Here is a 25,639-nt window from a genome sequence, read left to right as displayed (position 1 = left end):
CTCTCTCTGCAAATAAATAAATAAATATTCTAAAAAGAAAAAAAGAAGACAGACAGGAAAATACATACTGCATGATTCCTGGGGTGTTGTGATCTTGATGCTGTCACTGCACTCAGAGGACTTGACTGGTTCAGAAACCCAGAGTATTACTACTATTATGCGTATTAGTTAAATTACCCAAGAAGAGGGAGAAATAGGAACAGACCCATTTCAATAGAGTAGAATGGTTGGGGTCTCTGGCTGGCTCAGTCAGTAGAGCATGTGACTCTATCTCAGGGTCATGAGGTCAAGCCCTATGCTGGATGTGGAGCCTAGTTAAAATTAAAAAAAAAAAATAGAGTAGAGTTGTTAAAAAATTGATCCCTCCGATAGCACTGGATAGTTGTGCAGGAGAATTCAACCAAACACTTCAACAGGTATCCATACCTCTTCTAAAACATAGAAACAGAAGGAAATCTTCAAAATTCTTTTTATGAAGTAAACGTAGCATTGAGATGAAAACCTGTGAGAGAAAAGAAAAAACAAAGAAACCCAACCCACAACCTATCTCACTCAAGAAAAAAATCCTGAAAGCTGTGTGAGCAATTTTACCAGGACACCCAAAGAATACTACACCATGATTAAGTAGGGTATATTTTTTGAAAGTGCTTAGTATTTGGAAATTTAATGGTTTGCTATTTGGAAATTGACTACTGTAACTCCAAATAGAGTAATCTATGAATAGAATAAAAAGGGGAAATTAATATTATCTCCATAGATGCTTCCATACATGATTTTTTAAAAATATCTTTCAAAAATGAAGGTGAACATAGGTTAAAAGTTAAACCTACGAAGGTTAAACATAGAATTACCATATGATCCAGCAACTCCACTCCTAGATATGTACCCGAGAGATGAAAATGAAAACACAAAAGCCTGCACAAGAGGGTTCAAGCAGCATTATTCGTGATAGCCAAAACGTGGGGAAAAAAAAAACAACAAAACAACCTATGTCTATCAACTAATAAATGGATACATAAAACGGGGCATCACAATACAATGGGATAAAAAGAAATGAAATAATAAAAAGGAAATGAAGTCCTGATACGTGCCAAAAGAACCTCAACACATGAGGGTAAATGGAAGAAGTCATTCAAAAAAGACCACACATTGTATGATTCCATGAATATGAAAAACCCAGAATAAGCAAATGTACAGAGAGAAAGAGATATGGTTGCCTAGGCTGGGGGAATGAAGGTGAGGGGTGAATGCTGATGGGTACCAGCGTTCTCTTTAAGATGATGAAAATGCTCTAAAATTAGATTATGGTTCTGGTTTTACAACCGTCTGTGGAATATACCAATCCCTGTGAATCTACTAAAAATTCCACTAGTCAATCTCTGTGTATACTAAAAACCATTGAATTGTACACTTTAAATGGAGAGGTTTTATGGTATGTTAATTATATCTCAATAAAGTTGTTTTTTGTAAAAAGTCAATGGACGGCTACCTCCAAATTATAAGGGATCATCAGGCTGGATTGAAAAAAGCAAAACTTAACTGTATGCTAGCTAGAAGAAACTCACTTTGACATTTTTTTTTAAGATTTTTAAATTTATTTATTTGAGAGAGAGACAGTGAGAGAGAACATGAGCGAGGAGAAGGTCAGAGGGAGAAGCAGACTCCCCATGGAGCTGGGAGCCCGATGTGGGACTCGATCCCGGGACTCCAGGATCATGACCTGAGCCAAAGGCAGTCGTCCAACCAACTGAGCCACCCAGGCGCCCCAGAAACTCACTTTGAATATAAAAATACAGATGTGATAAAAGAAAATGAAGGAGGGGCGCCTGGGTGGCTCAGTGGGTTAAGCCACTGCCTTCGGCTCAGGTCATGATCTCAGGGTCCTGGGATCGAGTCCCATATCGGGCTCTCTGCTCAGCAGGGAGCCTGCTTCCCTCTCTCTCTGCCTGCCTCTCCCTCTCCGTCTACTTGTGATTTCTCTCTGTCAAGTAAATAAATAAAATCTTTTAAAAAAAAAAAAAAAGAAAGAAAGAAAACGAAGGAAAAAAGATTTGCCCTGAAGATACTAATTAAGAAAGATGAAGTGACTACTTTAATGTCCGGCAAAGATAGACCTCAAAACGAGGAATGGTGCCAAGGAGAAGGGGGATATTTTATAACAAGAAGGAATCAGTTGGCCAAGAAGCCATGTCAGCCCTAACTGTGCATGAACATTATAGTTGAACTCAAGGTATCTGCCATTACCACCAGTTATTTAATACTGCTCTGGGTGTGGTGGCCAATATGTTTGGATGTTTGGGGGAAAAAGAGAAGCATAGGGTGCCCGGGTGACTCAGTCAGTTAAGCATTCCTTCAGCTCAGGTCTTGATCCTAGGGTCCTGGGATCGCACCCCATGTCGGGGTAGGGGGGTTCCCTGCTCAGTGGGAAGTTTGCTTCTGCCACTCCCCCTACTTGCACTCCCTCTGTCTCTCTCTCGAATAAATAAATAAAATCTTTTAAAAAAATAAATAAAAATTTTGGGGTGCCTGGGTGGCTCAGTGGGTCAAACCTCTGCCTTCGGCTCAGGTCATGATCTCAGGGTCCTGGGATCGAGCCCCACAGCAGGCTCTCTGCTCTGCAGGGAGAGTGTCTCCCCCTCTCTCTGCCTGCCCCTCTGCCTACTTGTGATCTCTGTCAAATAAATAAATAAAATCTTTAAAAATAAATAATAAAAATTTTAAAAAATTAAAATAAATAGAAATAGAAGTCCTGAGGAGATAAAGAGAGCAGAATATGCAATTCATATTACAAATTTGATGACTTTTTTATGAACAGAGACAAATAATTATAAAGTATAATGAAAGAAAAAAATTGCATAATGAGAGTAACCAAAAGATTGAATACTTACTGATGTATGGGGGGGAGGGACATTTAAAAAACTATTAAAACATGTATACAACAAATGGTAACTCAAAAGATTCAGAAAAGGATAGCTTAATGTTGTAAAATCCTCTCCAAACCTGATGTAATCGCAACTGAAGTATAAAAAGGATCTTCAGGGGTGCCTAGGTGGCTCAGTGGGTTAAGCCTCTGCCTTCAGCTCGGGTCATGGTCTCAGGGTCCTGGGATTGAGCCCCAAATTAGGAGCTCTGCTCAGCGGGGAGCCTGCTTCCCCCTCTCTCTCTGCCTGCCTCTCTGCCTACTTGTGATCTCTGTCAAATAAATAAATAAAATCTTTTTTTTTTTTTTTTAAGGATCTTCAGAGGAAACTTAAAATGCTACCAAAATTCAGGGCACCTGGGTGGCTGAGTCAGTAAAGTGTCTGCCTTCAGCTCAGGTCATTACCCCAGTGTCTTGGTATAGAGCCCCACATTGGGATCTCTGTGGGGAGCCTGCTTCTCCCTCTGCTTGATGCTCTCCCTGCTTGTGCTTGCTCTCTCTCTCTGAAGTAAATAAATAAAATCTTAACAAATAAAATAAAATGCTCCCAAAATTCATCAGAAAAATGAGCCTTGGTGAGCAGCAGGAAAGTTCTAGAAAAGAAGTTATAGGACCAGGTGGGGTGGTGTGCCAGGTGCTAGCCCCATCTGATATGAAACATTTCTGACACGAAAACAACTTTTTAAAGTTTAGTACTGAAGAAACCATCAACAGCTAGACAAATAGAACAGACCAGAAAGTGCAGAAATAATCCTCATGTATATGGTAATTTAACTTTTTTAAAAGATGACATTATAAATAAGTGTGGGGGGAGGAATTACTAAAAAAAAAATAGTGTGGGGACAACTAGCTACTCCGTATGCAATAAGGAAAAAAAGAAAGCTGGATCCCCACCTCACTCCTCACACCAAAATACTTCTCCAGTGGATTTATTTTTATAATCTTGGAGTGAGGGAAGGCCATTCTAAGCTCAAATCTAAACCCAAATCTATAAAGAAAAAGATCTGTGTGACTAAGTGAAATGTAAACACTTTTATGGACAAAATATATTATTTGTAACATGGGAGGATATGTCATGCTCTATGATCAATATTTAAATTCCTGAATTTACAAGCATTCCCATAAATCAAAAAGGTGGGGAAAAAAGGAAAATGGCTAAAAAATACTTTGCTACAGAAGAAAAAGATACAATAAACATACAAAAAGATGCCCAACTTGACTCAAGATGAAAGGATTCTAAACCAAAATAAAAAGTGATGTATGTCCCTTTTCACCTACTAAGACACAAAAATGTGTAAGTTTGTGGATGACTAATGCGGTCAAGGATGTTGGGAAATCAACAGGTTTATATTGGAAGGAGTGTTAATTGGTGCAAACTTTCTGGAAGAGCATTTAGCACATTATTTACCAAAATGTTTATATGTACCTGTCCTTTAGCCCTGGGGATATTTGGGGAAGCAGGCTGGAAGGAGAAGTAGGCAGAGAGAAAGAGAGGGATGTTTGGGTGGAGAGCTAGCGAGAGGCTTGCACCCCAGAACAAAGAAGGTGACTCAGGGAACAGTTGGCCAAGATGGGCAGGCGGAGGTGGCGTCCCCGAGCCAGGGCTTGGTCAGGATGCAGCGAGAGAGGGAGAAGCAGACCGCTGAGCAGAGTCCAGTGCGGGCGGGGCTCTATCCCAGGACCACAGGATCATGACCTGAGTGTAAGGCAGACACTTAACGGAATGAACCACCCAGGTGCTTGGAGTCTATCTTTACAGGCAGAGGTGGGGAGAGGAAGCACCTCTGAAAAAGAGAGAATGCCAGTGATCCTCAAAGAGGTGAAACAAAGAACCCTTGAGGCTACAGGTCTGCCTCCCTTGGTTTGGCACTCAGCCCAGACACGGAAGGGAACAGGGAATCATTCCAAGAGGAGAAAGGGGCTCCTTCCCAGACAAGCATCAAGAGGGTAAGAAGAAGGGTCTGAAGAAAGGGCGATTTTACCGCTCAAGGAGAACCAGGGAAAGTACTTGTAATTGGTTTTTTTTTCCTGATAACTTTTCCTATTTATTATTTTTGTCACTCCCCCTCAAAAACACAGTTTTGGTTTGTGAAACAGGATGGGCACACAGGAAAGTACGTGAACAAGACAATGTCCCAAATCAGTGAAAAGTGAACACTCATGGAGCCACCACCTGCGGGAGTGGGGGGGAGGCGCCGAGGGGAATACAGGGCCCCCTCCCCGCCAGCACGCACCTGACATCTATAGTAATTACTTCTGCTTTCTGGTTTTACCATCTAAATGTATGTATCCCAATACAATACCATTTTTCTGGTCTGTTTGTAAGTTTTCTAAATGGAATCATACAACGTGTCTTTTGTAAGCCTGGCTTCCTTCACTGAGCATAATCTTTTATTAGTTAGATGAAAAGATTAAAAGACCACCCTTTCCCCTCTACTCTACTGTGTTTCCTGTCACCCATCAGCTGTCCATACTGTACCTCCTTTGGACCCAGGCAAGAGGGGCCCATGCCCTGGGCTGCCAGCTCTAGCAGCCCTATAAGAAACACGCACACAGGGCACCTGGGTGGCTCAGTCAGTTAAGCATCTGCCTGCGGCTCAGGTCATGATCCCAGAGTCCTGGGATCGAGCCCCACATCAGGCTTCCTGCTAAGTGGGGAGTCTGATTCTCCCTCTTCCTCTGCCTCCTGCTTCCCCTGCTGTGCGCACACTCTGTCAAATAAATAAAATATTGAAAAAAAGAAACACACTCACACACACACACACACACACACACACACCCCATACAATGTGTGAAAAAACATACCGCATGTTTCATCACAATTGGAAACTTCTTTGCGATTATTTTTTTCAAGACTGCTGGGTCACATCTTCTGTCTTCTTTCTCCCCGAGTCTCCAGTAAACTGTATTCTAGACATTCTCATTTGATTCCCCATTTCTCTTACCTCCTCTGTTTATCATCCTTTCCTTTCTCAGTTCTTCCTTCCAGATGGTTTCTTCTGACCCATCTTTCAGTTCACTGGGACTGTTTCAACTGTGTCTAATCTAAACCTCAGGCATTGGATTCTTCACTTTCATTATCACAGGTTTTTTCAGTCTTGGAATTTTATGTCGTTCTTCTTCAGATCTGCTCTGTCATTTTGTATATTTTCCACTCGTCTGCCCAACATTTCAAGCTTGACTTGTACTGCCCTGAACAGAGTAAGAATTCTTGTGTTACGGCTGGTCCTGCTATTTTCAACATCTGGCGCTTCCACGAGTCTGTGTCTGTGCTCAGCTACCTCCGGGCGGTCTCGCTGATGGAGTCTTGTCTCCCCATACAGCTGGTTGTCTTCGACGTTATATTGGATTGGATTTGCAAAAACAATTTTTACAATAACTGGAGACTCAGGCTGATGCTATTTTCCTCCAGAAAGGATTCTGCATTGGTATCTTTGTCTGGATGTAGGAGTAAGGAGGGTGTTACCAGAACAAGACTATTTTATTTTTAAAGATTTTATTTATTTATTTGACAGACATTGATCACAAGTAGGCAGAGAGGCAGGCAGAGTCAGAAGGGAAGCAGGATCCCTGCCGAGCAGAAAGCCCGATGCAGGGCTCAATCCCAGGACCCTGGGATCAGAGCCTGAGCCGAAGGCAGAGGCTTCAACCCACTGAACCATCCAGGCGCCCCAGTGCAGGACCATTTTATTTTTATTTATTTTTATATTTTTTAAGACTTTATGTATTTATTTGACAAAGAGAGAAATCACAAGTAGGCAGAGAGGCAGGCAGAGAGAGAGAGAGAGAGAGAGACTGGGAAGCAGGCTCCCTGCTGAGCAGAGAGCCCAACATGGGGCTCCATCCCAGGACCCTGAGATCATGACCTGAGCCAAAGGCAGAGGTTTAACCCACTGAGCCACCCAGGCACCCCGAACAGGACCATTTTAAATTCAAGTTTAAAGCTTGAAGCTTTCAGAGACACCTAAATGGCAAGAGGCTGAGTGAAAGTCCACAGTGGTCTGTTTTTTGCAGTTGATCCTTCTCCCAAAGTGTAGCCCTTTGGGGTTCTAGCCTAATGTGATAAAAATACATATACCACATTCCCCACTCTCGGAGGGCCATAGACTCCTAGCTCATCCTTTCTGAGGCTGCTTCTGAATCAGTACATATTCTCAAGGACAAAAGCACCTTGCACACTCAGCTCCTCTTTCTGGATTTCTACTTGCAGACCTCAGCCTGGTAACCTCTCACACTCATGTTCACTCATCACTGATTGCTTAAAAAAATAAAAGAAAGAAAGAAAGAAAAAGAAAAAAAACCCTTCTATTGTGAAATAATTTTAGATATACAGAAACATTGCGAAGATAGTATAGAAAATACCTGAACAGGGATGCCTGGGTGGCTCAGTGGGTTAAGCCGCTGCCTTCGGCTCAGGTCATGATCTCAGGGTCCTGGGATCGAGTCCCGCATCGGGCTCTCTGCTCAGCGGGGAGCCTGCTTCCCTCTCTCTCTCTGCCTGCCTCTCTGCCTACTTGTGATCTCTGTCTGTCAAATAAATAAATAAAATCTTTAAAAAAAAATACCTGAACATCCTTCACTGTTTCCCCCTGATATTAACATCTTGTATAACCTGATACATTTGTTGCAATGATGCAACTGACATGTGTAGGTTACTCTTAAGGAAACTCCAGACTTTTATCAGGATTTCACTAGTTTGTCTACTCATATCCTTTCTCTATTCGGGGATCTAATCCAAGGTACCCCATTACTACATTTAGCTTTCAAAGATCTTGCAAAGATTTTAAAATATATGTCTGTTTCATCCCACTTCTGATGGAAGATGGTTTTAATCACCCGTGTTCTGGGCCGCCCTCTGCCTTCATCTCACCATCCTTCCTAGAACTAAAAAGTCCGTCACTGAGTCAACATAAAATCTCAAAAGGAGTTTTCAGATTTGTTTCAGGGGAGGAGGTTGAAAGATTGAGTTCGCAACAGGCTGGGGCTGTGGGAGCCGTAGGTGGGCTAGAGAATGGGATGTGGGCGAGAAAACGACTTCTCCTGTGGTTTCGGCTATGACACAGCAACAAACAAACTGTAAGATCTCAGTGGCTAAACACTTGGAAGTCTGTCTGTGGCTCACACCAAGTCTGCTGCAGACTGGGGAGCTGTCGGGGCGGCTTTCTCCCAAGCAGTGAGTCAGGGATTCAAGTAGGCTTCTCCCAGCCTGTGGCTCATTGCATCTTAGTGGGGGACATTTCATTCGCACTCCTGATGTTTCCTTCCAAGAAGGGAGAGGCCCACTGGCATAACACCCTCGGTGTCTCCCCCCATGCCTTTCATTACTGGCTTGATGAACTTGGAAGGAGAAACAAGGCATGACTCGCCCAGCTCTCTATTCTTCTCTCTCTCTCCTGGGAGCTGGCTCGCCTGCAGAGTACTCGTTCTGGACGGCCTCTATGGCTGGGGTGTGACAGGGACAGCCCCAGCCCCACGGTGGGGGGAGGTCTGCAGTCTTCTAGCACTGTCCGAGACTGTAGAAACTCGACCTAATTCTGCCCACTCTGCTCTATCCAAAGCCTTGTGAACACACCTGTGCAAACACAATTTACACAGCTTATAATTTTTTTTTCATGGATTCAGTCATCCTCTAAGGTAGAAGCTCTCAACCCAGAGTAGGTTTGCCTCCTAGAGGGACATTTGACAATGTTTAGAGCCATTTTTGATGGTCACAATCAGCATCTAAACACCCTACAATGCATGGGACAGCCCCTCCTAACATAGAATCATCTAGCCCAAAAGGTCGGTAGTGCTGATGTCGAGAAACTCTGACCTAAGAGGGAAAAAAAATCACCATCTTCGAACAGAGGAAGTGACTTAGTCCGAGCAAGTCCAATGCAGAGGGGAGCAGACCTGGGGGACGGGCGAGCTGGGCTCTTGTCTGGCCGGATGTTGTCTGGCCCGATAACAGACCTCGCTAACTGCCATCCCAAAGCTGGGTCTTCAGTTTCAATGCAGGTTTTCTCAGAGGACTCCAGGGAAACGTGAGAGTTCTCTCCCATTCTCCCTTCTCCCAAGGGTGGTTCTAAGTCTTGAAGGTTGTTAATTACCACCAGGACCTAGAAAAGTAGGGAGCAGCCTTTACTGTTACTTGCCCAAGCCAGCATCCACTGGGCTCTCCACTTCCTAGGGGCTCTGGAGTGGCTGCTTCTCCCTAATTGCCGCCCATCCCATCACCCCACCCTTGACATCTCCAGGCTCACAAATGCCATCATGATGTGAGGAGGCCACCAGAGAGCCACAAGGTCAGGAGCCCTTTTGCCTCACTGCTCTCCCATAGGAAGCAGGACACAAATGCGCTTTCCTCTCAGATCCCCAAACCCAGGGAGAGAGGAGGTCAATCCACTGCTTCTCGTATGCCCGTATACCCAAGGGGGGCAGGACTCACTGCAGCACCCACACCAATGCTTCAGTTGAGACCCTTCTCCCCAACTCATGCACTATTTTTGAACCTTATGATCTGTTTCTAATGGAGTCCTCAAGCCTTGCTCCCAGCTAGGTGCAGGGCTGGGAGTGTAGAAGGAAGGACTTTGACATACGCATGAAGGACGGCTCAGGTCATGATCCCAGGGTCCTGGGATGGCATCAGCTCTCTGCTCAGCAGGGAGCCTACTTCCCTTCCTCTCTCTCTGCCTGCCTCTCTGCCTACTTGTGATCTCTATCTGTCAAATAAATAAATAAAATATTTTTTTTAAATATGCATGAAGGAAGCAGGGATGATACATATGGGACCCAAAACTGTCTTCATAAAAATACAATTTTGGGTACCACTTTCTTTACTTTCGATACATGACAACCATAAACAATATGACTCCTTGTACACTTAATTTTTAAAAATCATAATACCATGCCTGGACAGTAATAGAGGGAAAAAAATAAAAGGAAAACAATTTGTAACCAAATAACACATATTTCAAAATGTCAGTGCTCAGGCCCCATGACACTAGAAAACAGTGAAGTGTCAGATACTTGCTGGTGCTTAAAATAAATCACTTAGGACTTAAGAAAAGTAAGAAGATCAGAATTTATTCTGTAGAAGGACAAAAACAGAAAAGAGAGAGATGATGATCAAAGACTACAATAAATACGATTTTAATCTGTGTTTTTAAAACAGCAAAAACTGATTAATTTTTGATGTTTTTTAAAATATTTCATTTATTAAAGATATTTTATTTATTTATTTGAGATCGAGACAGAGATGGGGAGAGAGAACACAAGTGGGAGGAGAAGGGTAAGCAGGCTCCCTGCTGAGCAGGCAGTGGGACGTGATCCCAGGGTCCTGGGATCATGACCTGAGCCAAAGGCAGAGGCTTAACTGGCTGAGCCACCCAGGCGCCCAACCTTTTGTAGTCTGTACATGTGATGGAATCAGAGCCTGGGGTCCCTGCTCATTCAACACCAGCAGTGCCCCCTAGTCATTATGAAATTGAGACATGTCTCCTTACATTGTCCAAATCTCTCTCTCTCTCTCTCTCTCACACACACACACACACACACATTCACATTCACACACACACTGCACACACACAATCTCTCCTCCCAGAACAACTGAGTTAATGCTTCAAATATTAACCCAGCAAATGAGAAAACTGTCAATTGTACAAGTAGAAGCACATACGCTAAATGTTAACCCTGGTTTTCCAAAGGAGAGGGGGAATTACAGGAAACAGTCCTATTCTTTTTTTTTTTTTTAACGTTCCTGAATTGTGTAAAATTTTGCTTGCAACCGGTATGAACTTTGCAATCAAACCCCCTTCCCCCCACACACACCCCAACCACAGAGCTATTTTGAAAAACTATGTGTCAGGGCTCCCTCTAGTGTGCGTGTGTGTTCTGTTTCCTTTGTTGGGGCGCCTGGGTGGCTCAGTGGGTTAAAATCTCTGCCTTCAGCTCAGGTCATGATCCCAGGACCCCACATCGGGTTCCCCTCAGCAGGGAGACTGCTTCCCCCTCTCTTTTTGCCTGCCTCTCTGCCTACTTGTGATCCCTGTCTGTCAAATAAATAAATAAAATATTTTTAAAAAAGGAGGATTCAATTTTGTGATAAGAACTTGCTAATTCGCTTTTTTAAATGCCCAGACAACTCAAGGCGGATGGGGAGACCCGACCTTGCAACGTGGCTCGAACGTGCTTCCCGGTATCCCGCTCTGCCCAGCCCTTGGGCTTCCCTTCTCCCCTTTCGCAGCGCCTCCTGGTGACCAAAAGCGGTACTGCGTCCTCCGGGAAGCGACGGAGGAAGGAGGGGGCACTGCCAGAGGGACCCTGAACCTCTGTACCATTGACCACTTAGCAGTCTGGTAAAGCTTATGGGCCTCGTCTCGGAATAACAGTCTTTAAAAAAAAAAGATTTTATTTATTTTTTTGACAGAGAGGGATCACAAGTAGGCAGAGAGGCAGGCAGAGAGAGAGAGAGGAGGAAGCAGGCTCCCCGCTGAGCAGAAAGCCCGATGCGGGGGGGCTTGATCCCAGGACCCCAGGATCATGACCTGAGCCGAAGACAGAAGCTTTAACACACTGAGCCACCCAGGCGCCCCTCGGAATAACCGTCTTTTAAATATATAAAATAATATATATATGCCTAAAAGAAAGCCAATAATGTTGAAGTGGTTATCAAAATATTTATAAATGTGTGATATAGTAAATAAATGGGCTTTATTAATGCTTTCAGTAACCAGCTCTAGTGACAGGCCTGGTAACTAATTATTTTCCAAGTAGTGAGAAGCACATACGATATTTCAAGCTATCGGCGACTTGATGTGCCAGTGGCTGATTTTTTTGGTGACAAAGTCACAGACAATGCTAGCACAATAGAAGGAAAAAGATTAATCCCTTAAAGGTTAATAAAAGTCAGTATGTAATTTTTTCATTCTTGGACTGCCTGAATTCTTGGTCTGCACACAGACCCTCTGGGGGTAGACATGGTTAAGACCCCCCCCCCTCCTCAAGGGGTACGGGTTTGGGAGAGGTGCTTGGGTGGTTTGGGGGTTGGAGAGGCGATAATCCCCGCTGGCTGGCAAGCGCCTAGGGTAAGTAAAGGGAATCGCAGAGGCGCCTCCCTCTGCGCAGGGAGGGGGACCCTGCGCGGCCCCTCCCCCCTTCATCCTCCTGTGCCTCTGGAGGAAGTTAAAGCCCCGCGCGGTTTCTGAGAGGAGCTCCCAGTTTCCGCGTGTGCTCCTGCATGTCCAGCGCCCACCATGTGGGCCCTCATCCTGGTATGGGGCTGCCTCTTGCTCCCAGGTGAGATGGGGTGGGAGAGGGTGGAGTGGGGAGGGGAGGTGGGGCTCATGCCCAAGCTGGCAGAGAGAACCTATTCTTTCATTCTCGCGACCCACTGCTGCCTGATCCTTCCGGGTCTCACCCCCACAGCACTGGTCCTCATACCACTGGGGGGAGGGGGGCGGGGCAGGGGTACAGGTACTAGCTGTTTCTGAAACGCGGAGCCTGCTTTTCTCCAGACGTCTGGGCTCCAAACCCTTCTGATTAGGTGGCTAGGAGGGAAGCTTTACCTCTCTCATCTTTATTTTCCTACTCTGCACCCAGCCTGAAGGCAGACAAGACACCCTGTACACGGTTGCCATGGTAAACTCTGCAAATATTTCTTGCACCTCTACTGTGCCACTCACAACAACCCTGAGAGATAAGGCATTGTCCTGATTCATCAGTTCACGGGTCTGCCTCTTTTTTTTTTCAACCTTTTAACATCAAATGTCAGGATGTGTCTTATAAAGGATGACAATTGTTCAAGTGACAGTGCTTTTTTTTAGCGGTATATAAAATTATAGTGTATCTTACATACGAGAGCGTCTTAATTTCAATGTACCTGGACTTTATCATCATCATCATCATCATCACCATCATCACCACCACCATCATCATCATCATCATCATCATCATCTATAGATGGGAAAACCCAGATGCCCAAGGAAGGCAAGCAACTTCCCAGGGTCACACAGCTGCTATGAGGCAGTGCTGGGATTCAACCTCCAGGCTGTCTGAATCTCGAGCTTCCCCATCACCACCCTTCCATACGCCAGTTTTAGGGTGTTTAGGGTGTTAGGGTCTTAGGACACAGCAACAGCCCCGTCCCAGTCTCGCTTGGTGGGAAGGTACAACCAACCCTTCTGGGACTGCCACAGAAGGGAGTGACTGAGGAGTTTGTTGGTCTTGACCATGGTACTTGGTCCTCGGAACTCTGACCTCCATCCCTGCTATGGTTTCAGGTTATGGAGCCATGGTGGGCCCCAAGGAGATCAGTGGGTTTGAAGGTGACACGGTGTCCTTGCAGTGCACTTACCAGGAGGAGCTCAGGACACACCAGAAGTACTGGTGCAAGCAGGGCGGGTTCCTCCTGTCCCGTTGCTCGAACACCATCTATGCAGGAGAAGATGGCCAGGAGACGACGGAGGGCAGGGTGTCCATCCAAGACAGCCCCCAGACGCTCACACTCCACGTGACCCTGAGGAAGCTCACCCTGCAGGACTCTGGAAAGTACTACTGTGGGGTCTCCAAACTGGGGCGAGATGAGTCTGTCCTGGTCTCTCTGCTTGTCTTTCCAGGTAACACATATCTCTGCTTCCCTGCATGGGGGACAAGTGATACAGAGGGGAGGAGGGACAGATGGGTCGCTGAGCAGAGGCAGACCCTGTCTCCCGCTCGTCAACAGGTGTAGCACTTGTACCACCCTCCTGGTGGGGGGGGGGGGGGTCAAGGGCTCAGTGAGATGATGCTGGTCAAGTGCTCAGCTGTCCTGGGAGCAGGGACGGTGCAGCATGAGACTTGACTGCTCTTTGACAAGGTCATACCACGCAGATCTGTTAAACTCCCAGCTCAGTGCCTTTCCTCTTTGCCCAGAGGTGGGAGAGAGATTGCATGGGCTGGGGATGAGATGTGCAGCCCACAGAATGAAAAAGGCTCCCTCTTTGGAGTCAGAACTATTCCCGAGGATTCCACAGCCTGGACCCACCATTGTGCAGCACCCCAGACCCGCTCCACAGCGCCCCCTAGCCGCGGCCACACTGGCCTCGCCCACACTGGCCTCCCCCTGCCTGTGGTCTCCGTTCTTCCTTCTTGCTTCCCTTCCCCAGATCTCGAAGCCCCAAAGGTAGGGGCGAAGAGGGCCTGTGATCGAGCCTCAGAGGAGCTCGTTGAGCTCAGGGACACTAGGGGACTCTGGCATGGGATGGAGCACCTCTCTGTATGTCCAGAACCCCCGTGGACCCGCTGATCTGAAATGAGAGAAGCCAGAGAGGGCCTAGGGGAGTGGGCAACCCTCCTCTGCTGGCCCATGAGGGTGAGACAGGTCTCTGTATCCCATTTCACAGACGGGGGTAGGGGCGAGGCTCCAGAGATGAAATGATTTGCCATGAGGTCTCATGGCAAGAAGTGATGGAGTCAGGATTCAAACCCAGGGTTTGTTTTGTTTTGTTTTGTTTTGTTTTGTTTTGTTTTGTTTTGTTTTTTTCTCACTTTGGTGTCTGCTCTTTCCCTCTCCTGGCCGCATCGCTGGGACCCAGCCCATTCCTGGGCCATCCCCACTGCCAGATCCCCAACATCTGTGGGTCTTTCTTCTAATTCAAGGAGATAGAGCTAAGCTCACCAAACAATAGCAGCAGTGTCGTAACCATATTGAACCTGTTCTGTTATATACAAGCTTCTCTGATCTCTGATTCTTATCAGTACTCAGACCTCCTTCTTACCTAGTGGGGGTCAATTTAGCTATATTTGAGGCTCTCTATTTTAAATTTTGACCTCATTTGTAATTATTCATTCATGCATGGTATGTGTGTTGTTGTGTTATCCTGTGTCAGACGTTGATGACCTTTTCCTGATGATAGTTGAGATGTAGAAAATAAAGGCTAATGGCCATGGTGTACCCGTGAATGCTGAGCTGGGGAAACTCTGATCTGTAACGCTTGCTGGTTTCCGCGGTTTAAATGACCCCCGCCCTCTCCCATTTCCAGCCACCGATAGTTTAATGACCAGCTCACAGAATTCCTGAAAAGTGAACAGTCAGCTCTCCTGCAGTGGGAGCCGTCTGCAGCCCACCATTGAGTATGGCGAGTGAGGAGAATTTCTAGGAAGATCAGAACAAGACAAGAGTATGCACTATCATTTCTTCTATTCCCCATTGCCTGGAGGGTCTAGGCCATGAAATATGACAGGATAAAAAAGTATACATATCGGATAGGAAAAGATAAGTACCGTTTATTTGTGCAAGATGTGGTCATTTCCTCAGAAAAATCAGAGGAAACCTGACTTCGTATTAGAATAGAGAATACGGGATGCCTGGGTGGTTCAACTGATTATTCGTCTCCTTCAGCTCAGGTTATATAATCCCAGGGTCCTGAGATCGAGTTTCATGTTGGGCTTCCTGCTCAGCGGGGAGGCCTGCTGCTCCCCCTGCTTTGTGCTTTCTCTCTCTCTCTCTTTCTGACAAATAAATAAATAAAATATTTAAAAAAAAAAAAAAGAATAGAGAATGATGGGGACAGGGAGCGAGTCCCACATGGCACTCCAGCAAGGTGACAGAGGAGCACCCAGGGGCTGGGGGAGGGGGGCTGGGAGCTCGGCGGCTCCAGGGCAATTGGCCACACCACGTTTCTGCACAGGCACAAAGGCTAGGCATCTCGTCCTTGAGGGGTCCCAGCCTTGCAGGGACAGAAAGATGTGTGTCAGGCAGAGGTGGAGAAAAGCATGGCACACAGGGGAACGGTGAAGCAAAGGCACGGTGGCAGGTGGGACACTCACTTAATTGGGACTAGAGGCCAAACAGGGGAATGAATGGTGTCCCAGAAGCCGACACAGGGAACTGAGGTCTGAGTCTGAAAGGCTTTGAAAGGCCTCTAAGAAGCTTGAGCTTCAGCTCATAGGCCGTGAGGGCCGTTGACGGCTCTGAAGCCAGAAACGATGGGATCCAGTATTCCATACCCAGCTCTATATTCTAGAGACAAAACCAGTATTGGTGTGAAGAGTGGCACAGAAAGAGTAGGCTGGCGGGCAGCTGGGGAGCAAGGGAAGCTGAAGGTCTGAGCTAAGTGGGAGGCCAAGGGGACTGCAGGATGGGGAGGCCGGCAATCGACTAGAATCGACTAGAATCTTCCATCCGTGCCTCCTAAGTGGCTGGGGGAAGAAGGTGGTGGAGACTCTGAGCAGAGAGGTGGGGGCAGGAAAGTGACTGGCTGCCACCAAGGCACGAAATCTGGCTCAGAGCGGTGGCCCTCACCTCCCCTGAGACCAGCCTCTCCCTTTCCCCTAGGTCCCTGCTGTCCTCTCTCCCCCACTCCCTCCTTCCAGCCTCTTACTACAAGGAGCTTCCAGCCCAAGGCAAAAGCTTGGCAAACTCAGCCCCCAGAATTGAGTGAGTGAATGGCTTTTCTGTTTCCCCTCCACCCCTCTACAAAGCGGCATCCCATGGGCGCCTGCCCATAGCCAGGCACTGCGCCCGGGGCCCCCAGAGCTTAGGAGCTGCCTGTCCACGGAGGAATCGGCGGCCCTGTGGGGTCAGGTCCCGCAAGGAGCAGCAGAGCCCTGGGAGGAAGTGCAGCCTGAAGGCCAGGCTTGTGTTCTGTCTGCTCCACCTCCGGCTGCAATGCTGAGCAGGAAATGTGGGGCCTTGGACCCTGACCTCTGGACCTGTCCCTGCCACCCTGCCCTGCGGACCCCGTGGCTGTTGAGGGAGGTCAAGGCCTGTTGAGGCAGAGGTGGTGAGGGTGGGCATGGGGCGACATGAGTGATAACTCTCTAGGACTGGGGGAGGTAGGGGAGGTCAGATGGGGCTGTGTGTCCTGCATGGCCCGGGGATGGGTCGCAGAATGGGGCAGGGGTGTGGCGACCCAGGCAGCGGGCACAGGCAGGGGCTGAAAACTCTGCATGTGTGCAGGGTCTACCGAGACCGGGGCAGCTTGCTCACGATGGCTTCCTCTAGGTCTCTGTTTGCTTCCTGGGGGGTCCTTTAGCTGGGGATGTGCTGAGAAGTTGGTCCTGGAGAGGCTAGGGTTCAGAGGTCAAGGGTCATAGGTCTGGGGAATGCTGGGACGCAAGGGTCCAAGAAGGTGCTGAGGCGTTGCTTTTGGACTTGTAGCTTCTCCCGGTCTCCACCAAACAGTCACCACAGCCAAGCAGGGGAAGACAGGGGCCGAGGACTCTCCGCTCATGGGGACCTCCCCAGCCCAGCACCCAGGAAGCTCCCCAGACACAGGAACATCTCCGTACGCGGGGACCTCTCCTCACGAAGCAACCTCTCCTCATGCAGGGACTTCCCGCCCACCCACACAGCCGGACTTCACCTCCGCGGAGGACACCCCTCTGTCCCCCAGCAGCAGCAGCTCTGTGTCCAGGTGAGCCCACAGTGACCAAGGTCACCTTTCAGGCCATCCCCACAACAGGAGGTGGCTGGGAGCAAGTGAGGAGGACTTGGCACTCCTTCCTCTAGGTGGACACAGCCTCCTATCGGGGCCGTGGCTAACAGCACAGAGGGCAGACGCAGCCCCCGTCCCCCCTCCGCAGGACCCTTGAGCAGTGGACAACCTACACTGCAGGGCCGGCAGCTATGTTGCTCTGGACACACAGGCCCACCTGAGGTGAATGGTCCACGGTGGCTCCGGCCCCCCTCTCTCTCCCCACCCCAGCAGCAGGGGCAGCCAGCCCAGTTTTGCCGATGCACCTTGCACTGGGCCCTGTGCCAAGCACAAACATGGGTTTTTTTCTTACCCAACGGGAGCCGCAGCCTGAAAGATTGGTTCTTAGGGGTTGTATATAATCGCACTCCGTTGCTGACGGAGGCTTCCTGTCTGAGATATCCAGGTAACCTGTTGCCAAGTTCAGACCCAACTGAGAGTGTTTCCTGGGGTTAGTAGTGGGGGCTGGAGTCCCTCCCACTGAGACCGCCCAGGTGCTGTGGTTCCCGGTGCCCTCTGATCTCTTTGGGAAAGACAAGGGACATGGCTGTAGAAGAAGAATGCTATGGTGTACAGCGTGCCACGGTGATGTGGTGACAGCTGCTGGGGTCCTTCCGTCTCGCCCACAGTGTCTCCATCCCAACGGTCCGCATCTTGGCCCCGGTCTTTGTGCTGCTGGCTCTCCTCCTGGCTGCAGGCCTGGCAGCCCTCGGCAGCTGTGTTCTCCACTGGAGGAAGGAAGGTGAGCAAAAGTAGACACCAGGGACCCCACTGAGACCTGCATTCCCCCCACCACCCCAGGGAAACCTTGGGGCTCAGTGTGTCCCTCCAAGATATGAGCATCAGGAGCCGTGTTCCTCCCTTTTGAGGGAGCCACAGGTCAGCCAACATTAGGAAAAAGACATTCAAATGTACGAATGGGAGAACGGGGGCTCTTGGCTTGCCCCCATCTGTCCAACCTCATCAATCACTTCTGTCCCTATTGATCCCAGCAATCCACATCCCGCCTCCACAGGTACGGTTCCTTGTGTGACTACAGCAGGGGGTGGGGGCGGGAGTTAGAAACTAAGCCCTGAACAGGAAGGCTACTGGGGCCTCACACATACAGTGGGGTCTCAGCAGGTGCATAGCTCCTGGGAAGACTTGGCTTCAAGTCTTTTTAGACTTGCTCTGCTACTTTTTAGCCGTGTGATCTTGGGCAAGTCACTTACCTCCCCTGAGCCACGACTTTTCCGGATCACAGATCTAGAATACAAGAGAACTAGAACGGAAATAGAATACGAGTCCAACAGAAGTAGAATCCAAGCCACATATGCAATTTAAACTTCCCTAAAAGTCACATGAAAAAGGGTAAAGAGAAACCGGGGACGTCAATTTTAATAATATACTTTTGTTAGCATGATCTATCCAAAACACGATCATTCCAACGTGGAAACAATATAAAACTATTCATGCTACCTATTCTTCATCCTGCGTTTTTCTCATATTGAGTCTTCAAAACCTGGCGTGATTCGTGCTTCCGGGGTCAGTGGTTGAGTGCAACTCGGGGCTCCCCTGGCAGACAGTATGGTTTAAGAGGGGTGGCCGAAATATCAATCAAAGGAGCTGCCGTGGGCTGGGCGTTTCTGTGTGGCTTCTGTTGCTTTTATCTCCTCTAATGCTCTCGATACTGTGGCATTAGAAACTGCCCATTACAAGCGCCCCCATTTCACCGGGAAAGAAACTGAGGTAGAGTGATTAAGCAGCTTGCCCTCCGTCCGCACAGCCAGGAAGCGGTGGAACCAGGAAGACGTATGCCAGAACACTCTGCAAATTGGCAAAGTTGTCTTACTGCTCCTGGCCTTGGGTGGGGGAGGGCGGTGATCCTGGGCCTGCCTCTGACTTCGCCCTGTGTGGCCCCCGGCAAGAAATGTCAGCTCTGCCCACGCCCCCAGCTCACCGCAGAGGAGTCTGGAGGAGCACACAGGGTGGGAATATTCCCTATCGAGACCTCAGAACTTCTTAGCACCTTGCATCTCCAATTGTGGTCCCCAGCTAGCAGCAGTGACATCCTGTGGGAGCCTGTTAAAAGGACTCTCAGACTCTAGCCCCGACCTGCTGCAGAGAATGCACATTTTCATACAATGTCTCGGGATCCTGGATGCACACTGAGGCTGAGAAGCAATGATCTTAGCTCATAGAATTACTTCCCCAGCCAGTTTCTGGCTCACACCAGGAGATTTCCGTGTACCCATCCCAAAAGTCTGGATCATAGCTAAGGGACTGAGCCGGAATTCCAAGAAGTCTGCCTGTCCCAACCTGTCTCCTACACATGCTCACCCTGGGAAGCCCCCGGTCCCAAGTCCAGGGGGGCCCTTCCACCCCTGTGGGAGCTGTTGCAAGCTGCTCTGGGCTGCTCCTGGCCTCAGGGTATGCCTGCTGGTCTCTTTCAGTTCACCTGGCCACAGAGACACAGAGGAACGGGAAGGTCCACCTCTCACACTTGGTAAGGAAGGCGGCCAGCCCCAAACCCCAGCTCCGATCCCTGTGGGGCCGGGCATCGGGACACCTGGGCCCTGTCTGTGCATCTCCCTACCTGCTTGTCTCTGAGCTCCACTCAAGGCTTGCTGCCCGTCTCTGGGGAATATCTGTGAGCCCTGAGACTAGCCTTTCAGGGTGCAAGCCAAAAGAATGCCCCACCTCACCCTGAGTGCCCAGCGGGTTCCAGGCAGAGGTCTTCCCCAGGCCCAGCACCCTCTTCCCCTCCCCCTCTTAGAAGCAGAGACTGTCAGAGCTGGATCCTCGTGGTCTTTGGGAGGGCTGCAGGGTCATGGGTTCAGGACACAGAAGCCCCACCTCTGGCCCCCCACCTCTGCTGTTTATTGAGATGCCTCTACTTTATTCTCCTACACATGGGGACGGGAAAGGGGGGCTTGCCATGGCCTTCTTTCCTGGCGCCAGTGAAGACAAAAGACTCAGGCCTGATCGCCCTGGGGAGGGGCCGGGGCAGGAATGGGGTTCTGGGCTTTGGCTTAGGAAGCAGCTGTTGTTGTCTCAGGAAGCCCGGCAAGGCCAGAGGTGGTGGACAGGAGTGAGGGAAAGGTCAGACCCAGATGGGGAGGGGGGCTGCCGCTGTCCTCCAGAGCCCAGCTTCCGGTAGTGCGTCCTGGGGCATCCTGGGGCATACCCTGCCGCTCTAGAAGAGGGGCGGGGCCAGAGGGGAAGTCTCTGCTCTGGGAGGTCCCAGAACATCTCCCTTCTCTCCAAGCTGCTGCTACCCAGCCCACCCTGGGAAGGGCTGCCAGGGACTGCTTCCCACCTGCCCACCTGTCCCTTCCCCTGCTCCCGTGGGAGGGGCCAGGAAAGGGCATGGGGCTGTGGGCTGAGGGGCTGGGAACAGGGCAGGGTCCTTGTTGAGGGAAGGATGGAACAGGGTCTCCTGAGAGGATCAGAGACAAGAGCTCTGTGAACACGGCCAATTGAGAGCTTTTGCTTTTTTGGTTTATTTCCCTTTGGGCTTCTTTGTCATTTTTAGCAGGGGCTACAGGTGGAATTGAAAGGGTTTGGGGTTTTCTTCGCCCACATTCGGGTCAGAGAGGGAAGGGGGCACTCTGCTGGCTGTGCCCTAGAGCCGCCGGGGGGTGTGAAACTCGGAGGGAAGTACAAGGGCTCAAGCCAGCATTTCCCTTGCCCACAGAGATATTTCAAGATGCTCTCATTTTACTCTCTAATTGAACACCTACTGTGTACCTGGGGCTTTACCTATGTTGCTGAATCTTTGTTAAATCCTACCTGAGTTCTCATGACCCCCTTCTTACAGAATAAGAAACAGAGGCTCAGAGAGCATAAGTAATTTGCTCCCAGAGGCCCAGCATGAAAGAGGCAGAACTGGGAAAAGGGACCCAGTGTGTGGCGCTGACAGCAGTGCCCGAGCTGCTGCTGCCTCGCCACGCTGGAGTGCGGAGGGCTTGAGAAGTGGAGCCCACTGCTCGGCCCGCCCAGGCCGGTTCCCCTAGACTCAGAAGAAAGAGCCATCCTCAGCTCATGAACATCAGACAGCCAGGCCCCTGACTCCTGAAACAGGCAAGGGGGAGTGCTCGGCTCAGATTAGGGCTCAGCTCCCTCCTCCCAAAGCTTCCCAGAGTCCCTGCTTTTTCCCTAGTGCTTAGATTCAGAGGCTCTCATATGTATCTCTATATTCAACAACCTAGAAAATGCCTCCGCACTTGCTGGAACAGGCCACTGGACCCACCCCTGGACATGGGGCAGGGGTCCTGGCCACTCCCTGCATGTGTGGTTTGGTCCCTGCCTCAGGAGAGTTCGGAAAATGCAGACACCCTTGGGTAAAAGCCGCTTTCGTGGCTGCCAGTGGGCGGTGGTGGTCAGCCAGGGCTGGTTGGGGCCGAATCACAAAACTGTAAAGATGGGACTGCTGGGGAAATGCACCTGACATCAGAGTCGTCAGATCGAGCCCCGGCTCTGCCGTGTCCTCACCGTAGGCAGGACCAGGAGAGACCAGGATCTGTGAAATCTCCTTCCACTCCCCCCATTCCCTCGTCCCCTCGTACCCCCAGCCCCAGCCCCCTCGAGGAATTCTGCTCTGATTTTCATCTCATCCTATAAGACTAAATGTGTCACCGGAGATGGCTCAAGTGTCGACCTCTGCCTCGATCCCCTGCAGCCAGGGCAGTGATAGAAGTAGGGGAGAGGGGCAGTTAGGGGACAAGGACACTGAAATGAAGGGAAGCGTGTGCAGCACGTCCCGCCAGGATGGTGGCCAGGGATAGGAAAAGAGCGTGGATCTGAAGTGTCCTGAGTCCGAGTCCCAGCCCAGCTGTGTGACATCTGGCAAGTTACCTCACCTCTCTGAGCCTCAGTATCCCCATCTCACGGGGTTGTGGTCAGGAAATTGTGAGAGGAGACCACCAGTAGGTGTCCAGAAGACAGGAGATTCCTTCTTTGTCTTCAGTGCCTGTGGGGTCATGGGACTTGCCAGCCGGGACCCCTAAGGGCAGCTATGCCCTTGGGATACTTGGCTGGAGCCCTTGGCTGGCTCCAGCCCCTTCTACCTGGCTGCTGGCCCCAGGACAGCCCCTACTCACCCTGGACCACCTGCCTCTCTTCCTTTGACCTTGGCTTCCTTATCTGATCAAGGGTGGGGGTTGGCGCCCAGGCTTATGGTTGTAAAGAATTTTTCCTCTGCGGTTTGTTATTCCGTGAACTTTGGAGGTGTTCAACTTTGCTTTCCCCGACCTGCGGACAGCCAGCAGCCTCCACATTCTTTCTGCTTCGAGGAGAGAGGAGACGATAATAAAAACAAATGAATCATTGCAGGAGTTCCCAGGTGTTGAGCAGTAAAACATTACCAGAAATATTCATTATAATCCCTAGGGAAAAATTCTGATCCCCATTTGACAGCTGAGGAGACTGAGTCTCAGAGAGGTTAGTGGTGTGCCCAAGGTCACTTGGAGATGCAGGAAATTGGATGGAAGGGCTCTGACCCTGCAGCCTGTGTTCCTCCCCTTGCCCGTGCTCTCCCGTGGCTCCTTCCTCTTGCTATGGATGGTGGTGGGGGGAGCGGGGGGGACCATCACTGCTGCCAGGAATGGGCTGTGCTGACCGAGTCTCTGTTTCAGCCGCTGGAGTACACCGTGATCAACCTCGCAGGGCCCCCTGGGCCCCAAGCCAGCCCCAGCCCATGTACAGAAACCCAGGGCCTCAGCCAGGTGTGAACAGAGGTCTCAGGGGAGTGGGGAGGGGTGGGGGGAGGGTTTGGAGCCACCTAGCCTGGCTCCTCTCTGACAATGCAGGGAAGTCCGGGGAGGGGGCTCTTCCGTCAGCATCCGCTTGCTCCGAACACTGCCCCCTGAATCCCCCCACCTACAGGACCACAACTGCAGATGCTGGCCATTTCATTCGGGAGTCAGGACTTCCAACCCTGCATCCTCTTTTTTCCCCATCCAGAAAGTTCTTGAACAGCTTGCTGGTAGTCACAGTTTAAAAGCGCTCTGGGCTGGCAGGATTCCAGTATCTGCAGGCAAAAACCTGGCCGGAGGCCATGAGGAGGGTGTGGGGGGCATGGATCAATGCCTGGGGGTTCTGGGGAGAGCTTGTTAGTTTGTGCCCCTTAGAGGCCCAGAACTGTGGAAAAGGCTGGGGTGGACCCAACAGCTACCTGGAGAACCCCCTACCCTGCCTCCAGCTGGGCTCTGCTTTTCAACCCCTGACTGTTGTCTTTCCAGACTTCAGAGGAAGATGAAGCACCTTCCCAGGACCCGGAGCGGGACATGATCCCAGAGCCTCCCCTCCACATGTCCGGGGAGGAGCTCGGCTTCTCCAAGTTCATCTCAGTCTAGCACCAAGAGTCCCCTCCAGGCCGGCCCGCACTAACTCCGATAAGCTTTCCACAACAGCTTCAGAGTTCGCCTGCCAGACCCCGGGCTCTCCTCCTGCTTGCCCAGCCTGATCCAGAAGCCTTTGTCAGCCCCCAAACCTGCAGTGGTGGCCTCAGTGGTGCCAGCGGGACCCCCGGACCTCCTCAGCATGTTCGCATCCCTGGGGGGCTGGGGTGGGGGGTGTTATGCAGCCCCCTCGGAGCTCACCAGAGCCAGGCAAGGCTCAGGAGATCTGGTCTGAGTTTGAATCTGCTACCAGAAATCCCCCGTGCCTGGGTGCCCAGCCAAAGACCCCCACCTACTTCTCCCTTCCTTCCATCCTGACTCAGCACCACTTTCTCTGGCATAAGTGGGCGAGGAGAAGAAAGAGGAGCGTGCTGGGAATAGACGGGGTTCTGGTTTCTCAAAATGTGACTGCATCCCAGTCCTTCAGGAGGCTGGTTAAAAATGTGCTTCCTGGGCTCTCCCAAGACCTACCAAGACCCTCTCTGTGGCTGGGCCCAGAACTTTACATTTCTAACAAGTGTCCAGTGACTCTAATACTTGAGTTTGAGAAGCAGTGGGCTCAGGTTAAAGTCTACACTTGGTTTGCGGGGTCTCCCGTCTGCACCCTCCCCATAGGGTCTGCTCTACCTACGACACCATGACCCAGCTGGGGGCTTTCCTGGGCTGGTCTGAGTCCAGACCCAGGTCAGGTGCCCATTGGAAGGCCTGAGCCCCCGGGACTGACAGGGAGGGGCTACTTTTCCCGGCTCCCTACTCAGCCGTGCATCCCAGGCTTTGGAAGGAGGCTGGAGAAAAGCTTGGCTCCTTCCTTGTTGAGAAAGAGTTAATTGCCTTTGGGTTGGGGTTGCCTTTGGGTTGGAGGAGTAGGAAAGCACAGGGGGCATCTAAAAGGCAGGAGAGAGGGTACAGGGCAGGAACCTAAGAGAAACCTGAAGATGACCCTGAGTCACCTGGAGATTGGGAAGGGGGAGGGAATAGAATAACAGAACTGCTATTTTTTTCTTTTTCAACTTTCTTTAAAAAGTGAAGTGGGTGGTCGCTTGGTATACAAAAGTTAGAAACACAGCGGGGAGGAGAAGAAAATGCACTCGGGCTCAACCCCTCCCCCCACAATCCAGCTGCATTTTGTTGCATTTCCTTCCCATTTTTTTTTTAACTCCACATCGTTCGCTGGTGTTCTCTGACAAATGAGTTTGTATATACAGATTTAAATTCTGCTTTCTCCACTGAATTCTTTCTTTTTTAAGATTTCTATCTGTGAATCATCTCCACACCCAACGCGGGGCTCAAACTCATGACCCTGAGATCAAGAGTGGCACACGCTCCGCCCACTGAGCCAGCCAGGCGCCGACCCACTTAATTCTTAGAAACGTTTCTCCATGTTTCACCAAACTTTATAAATAAAATGTGTATCAGCTCTGTGATATTTCCTCACCGTGTGCTTCCATTTATTTCAATTCTCTCTCATTAGGTATTTGTTTCTATTTTTGCTATTATAAATAACAGCATGGTGAGTCTTCCCACAGGCTCAATTTGTCTTTTTTTTTTTTTAAGATTTTATTTATTTATTTGACAGAGAGAGAGAGATCACAAGTAGGCAGAGAAGCAGGCAGAGGGGGAGGGGGAAGCAGGCCCCCTCCCAAGCAGAGAGCCAGATGTGGGGCTTGATCCCAGGACCCTGGGATCATGCCCTGAGCCAAAAGAAGAGGCTTAACCCACTGAGCTATCCAGGCGCCCCTTGATTTGCCTTTGAAGACTTTTTTTTTTTTTTTAAAGATTTATTTATTTATTTATTTGACAGAGAGAAATCACAAGTAGATGGAGAGGCAGGCAGAGAGAGAGAGAGGGAAGCAGGCTCCCCGCCAAGCAGAGAGCCTGATGCGGGACTCGATCCCAGGACCCTG

The 25,639-nt window shown here is 49.7% G+C and overlaps 1 protein-coding gene across 4 annotated transcripts; it reads left to right on the top strand.

The window, feature by feature from the left end:
- Nucleotides 1-12,083: 12,083 nt before the first annotated feature.
- On the top strand, nt 12,084-25,161 carry CD300LG (CD300 molecule like family member g). Of its 4 annotated transcripts, none has more exons than XM_059379148.1 (8): nt 12,084-12,196; nt 13,180-13,515; nt 16,215-16,316; nt 17,040-17,295; nt 17,985-18,097; nt 19,788-19,840; nt 22,971-23,060; nt 23,577-25,161. In XM_059379148.1, exons 1-8 carry the CDS (start codon nt 12,154-12,156, stop codon nt 23,688-23,690), a joined length of 1,107 nt encoding a protein of 368 aa, XP_059235131.1. In that variant the 5' UTR covers nt 12,084-12,153; the 3' UTR covers nt 23,691-25,161. The 4 variants fall into 4 exon arrangements, with proteins under 4 accessions (XP_059235131.1, XP_059235133.1, XP_059235134.1 ...); XM_059379151.1 differs by having other exon boundaries at nt 12,085-12,196; nt 17,211-17,295; XM_059379150.1 differs by lacking the exon at nt 16,215-16,316.
- Nucleotides 25,162-25,639: the final 478 nt, after the last annotated feature.

Source organism: Mustela nigripes, chromosome 16 (assembly GCF_022355385.1).
Source record: "Mustela nigripes isolate SB6536 chromosome 16, MUSNIG.SB6536, whole genome shotgun sequence".
Classification (NCBI taxonomy): Eukaryota; Metazoa; Chordata; class Mammalia; order Carnivora; family Mustelidae; genus Mustela; species Mustela nigripes.
Note: the sequence above shows the minus strand (reverse complement) of the source record. Positions and strands in the feature narration are given on the sequence as shown.

Excerpts from the sequence above, each read along its gene's own strand:
- CD300LG (XM_059379148.1), top strand. The coding sequence starts at position 12,154 with ATGTGGGCCCTCATCCTGGTATGGGGCTGCCTCTTGCTCCCAG. Across the intron at positions 12,197-13,179 it reads GGGCTGCCTCTTGCTCCCAG|GTTATGGAGCCATGGTGGGC; the intron begins GTGAGATGGGGT and ends CTATGGTTTCAG. Across the intron at positions 23,061-23,576 it reads AAACCCAGGGCCTCAGCCAG|ACTTCAGAGGAAGATGAAGC; the intron begins GTGTGAACAGAG and ends TTGTCTTTCCAG.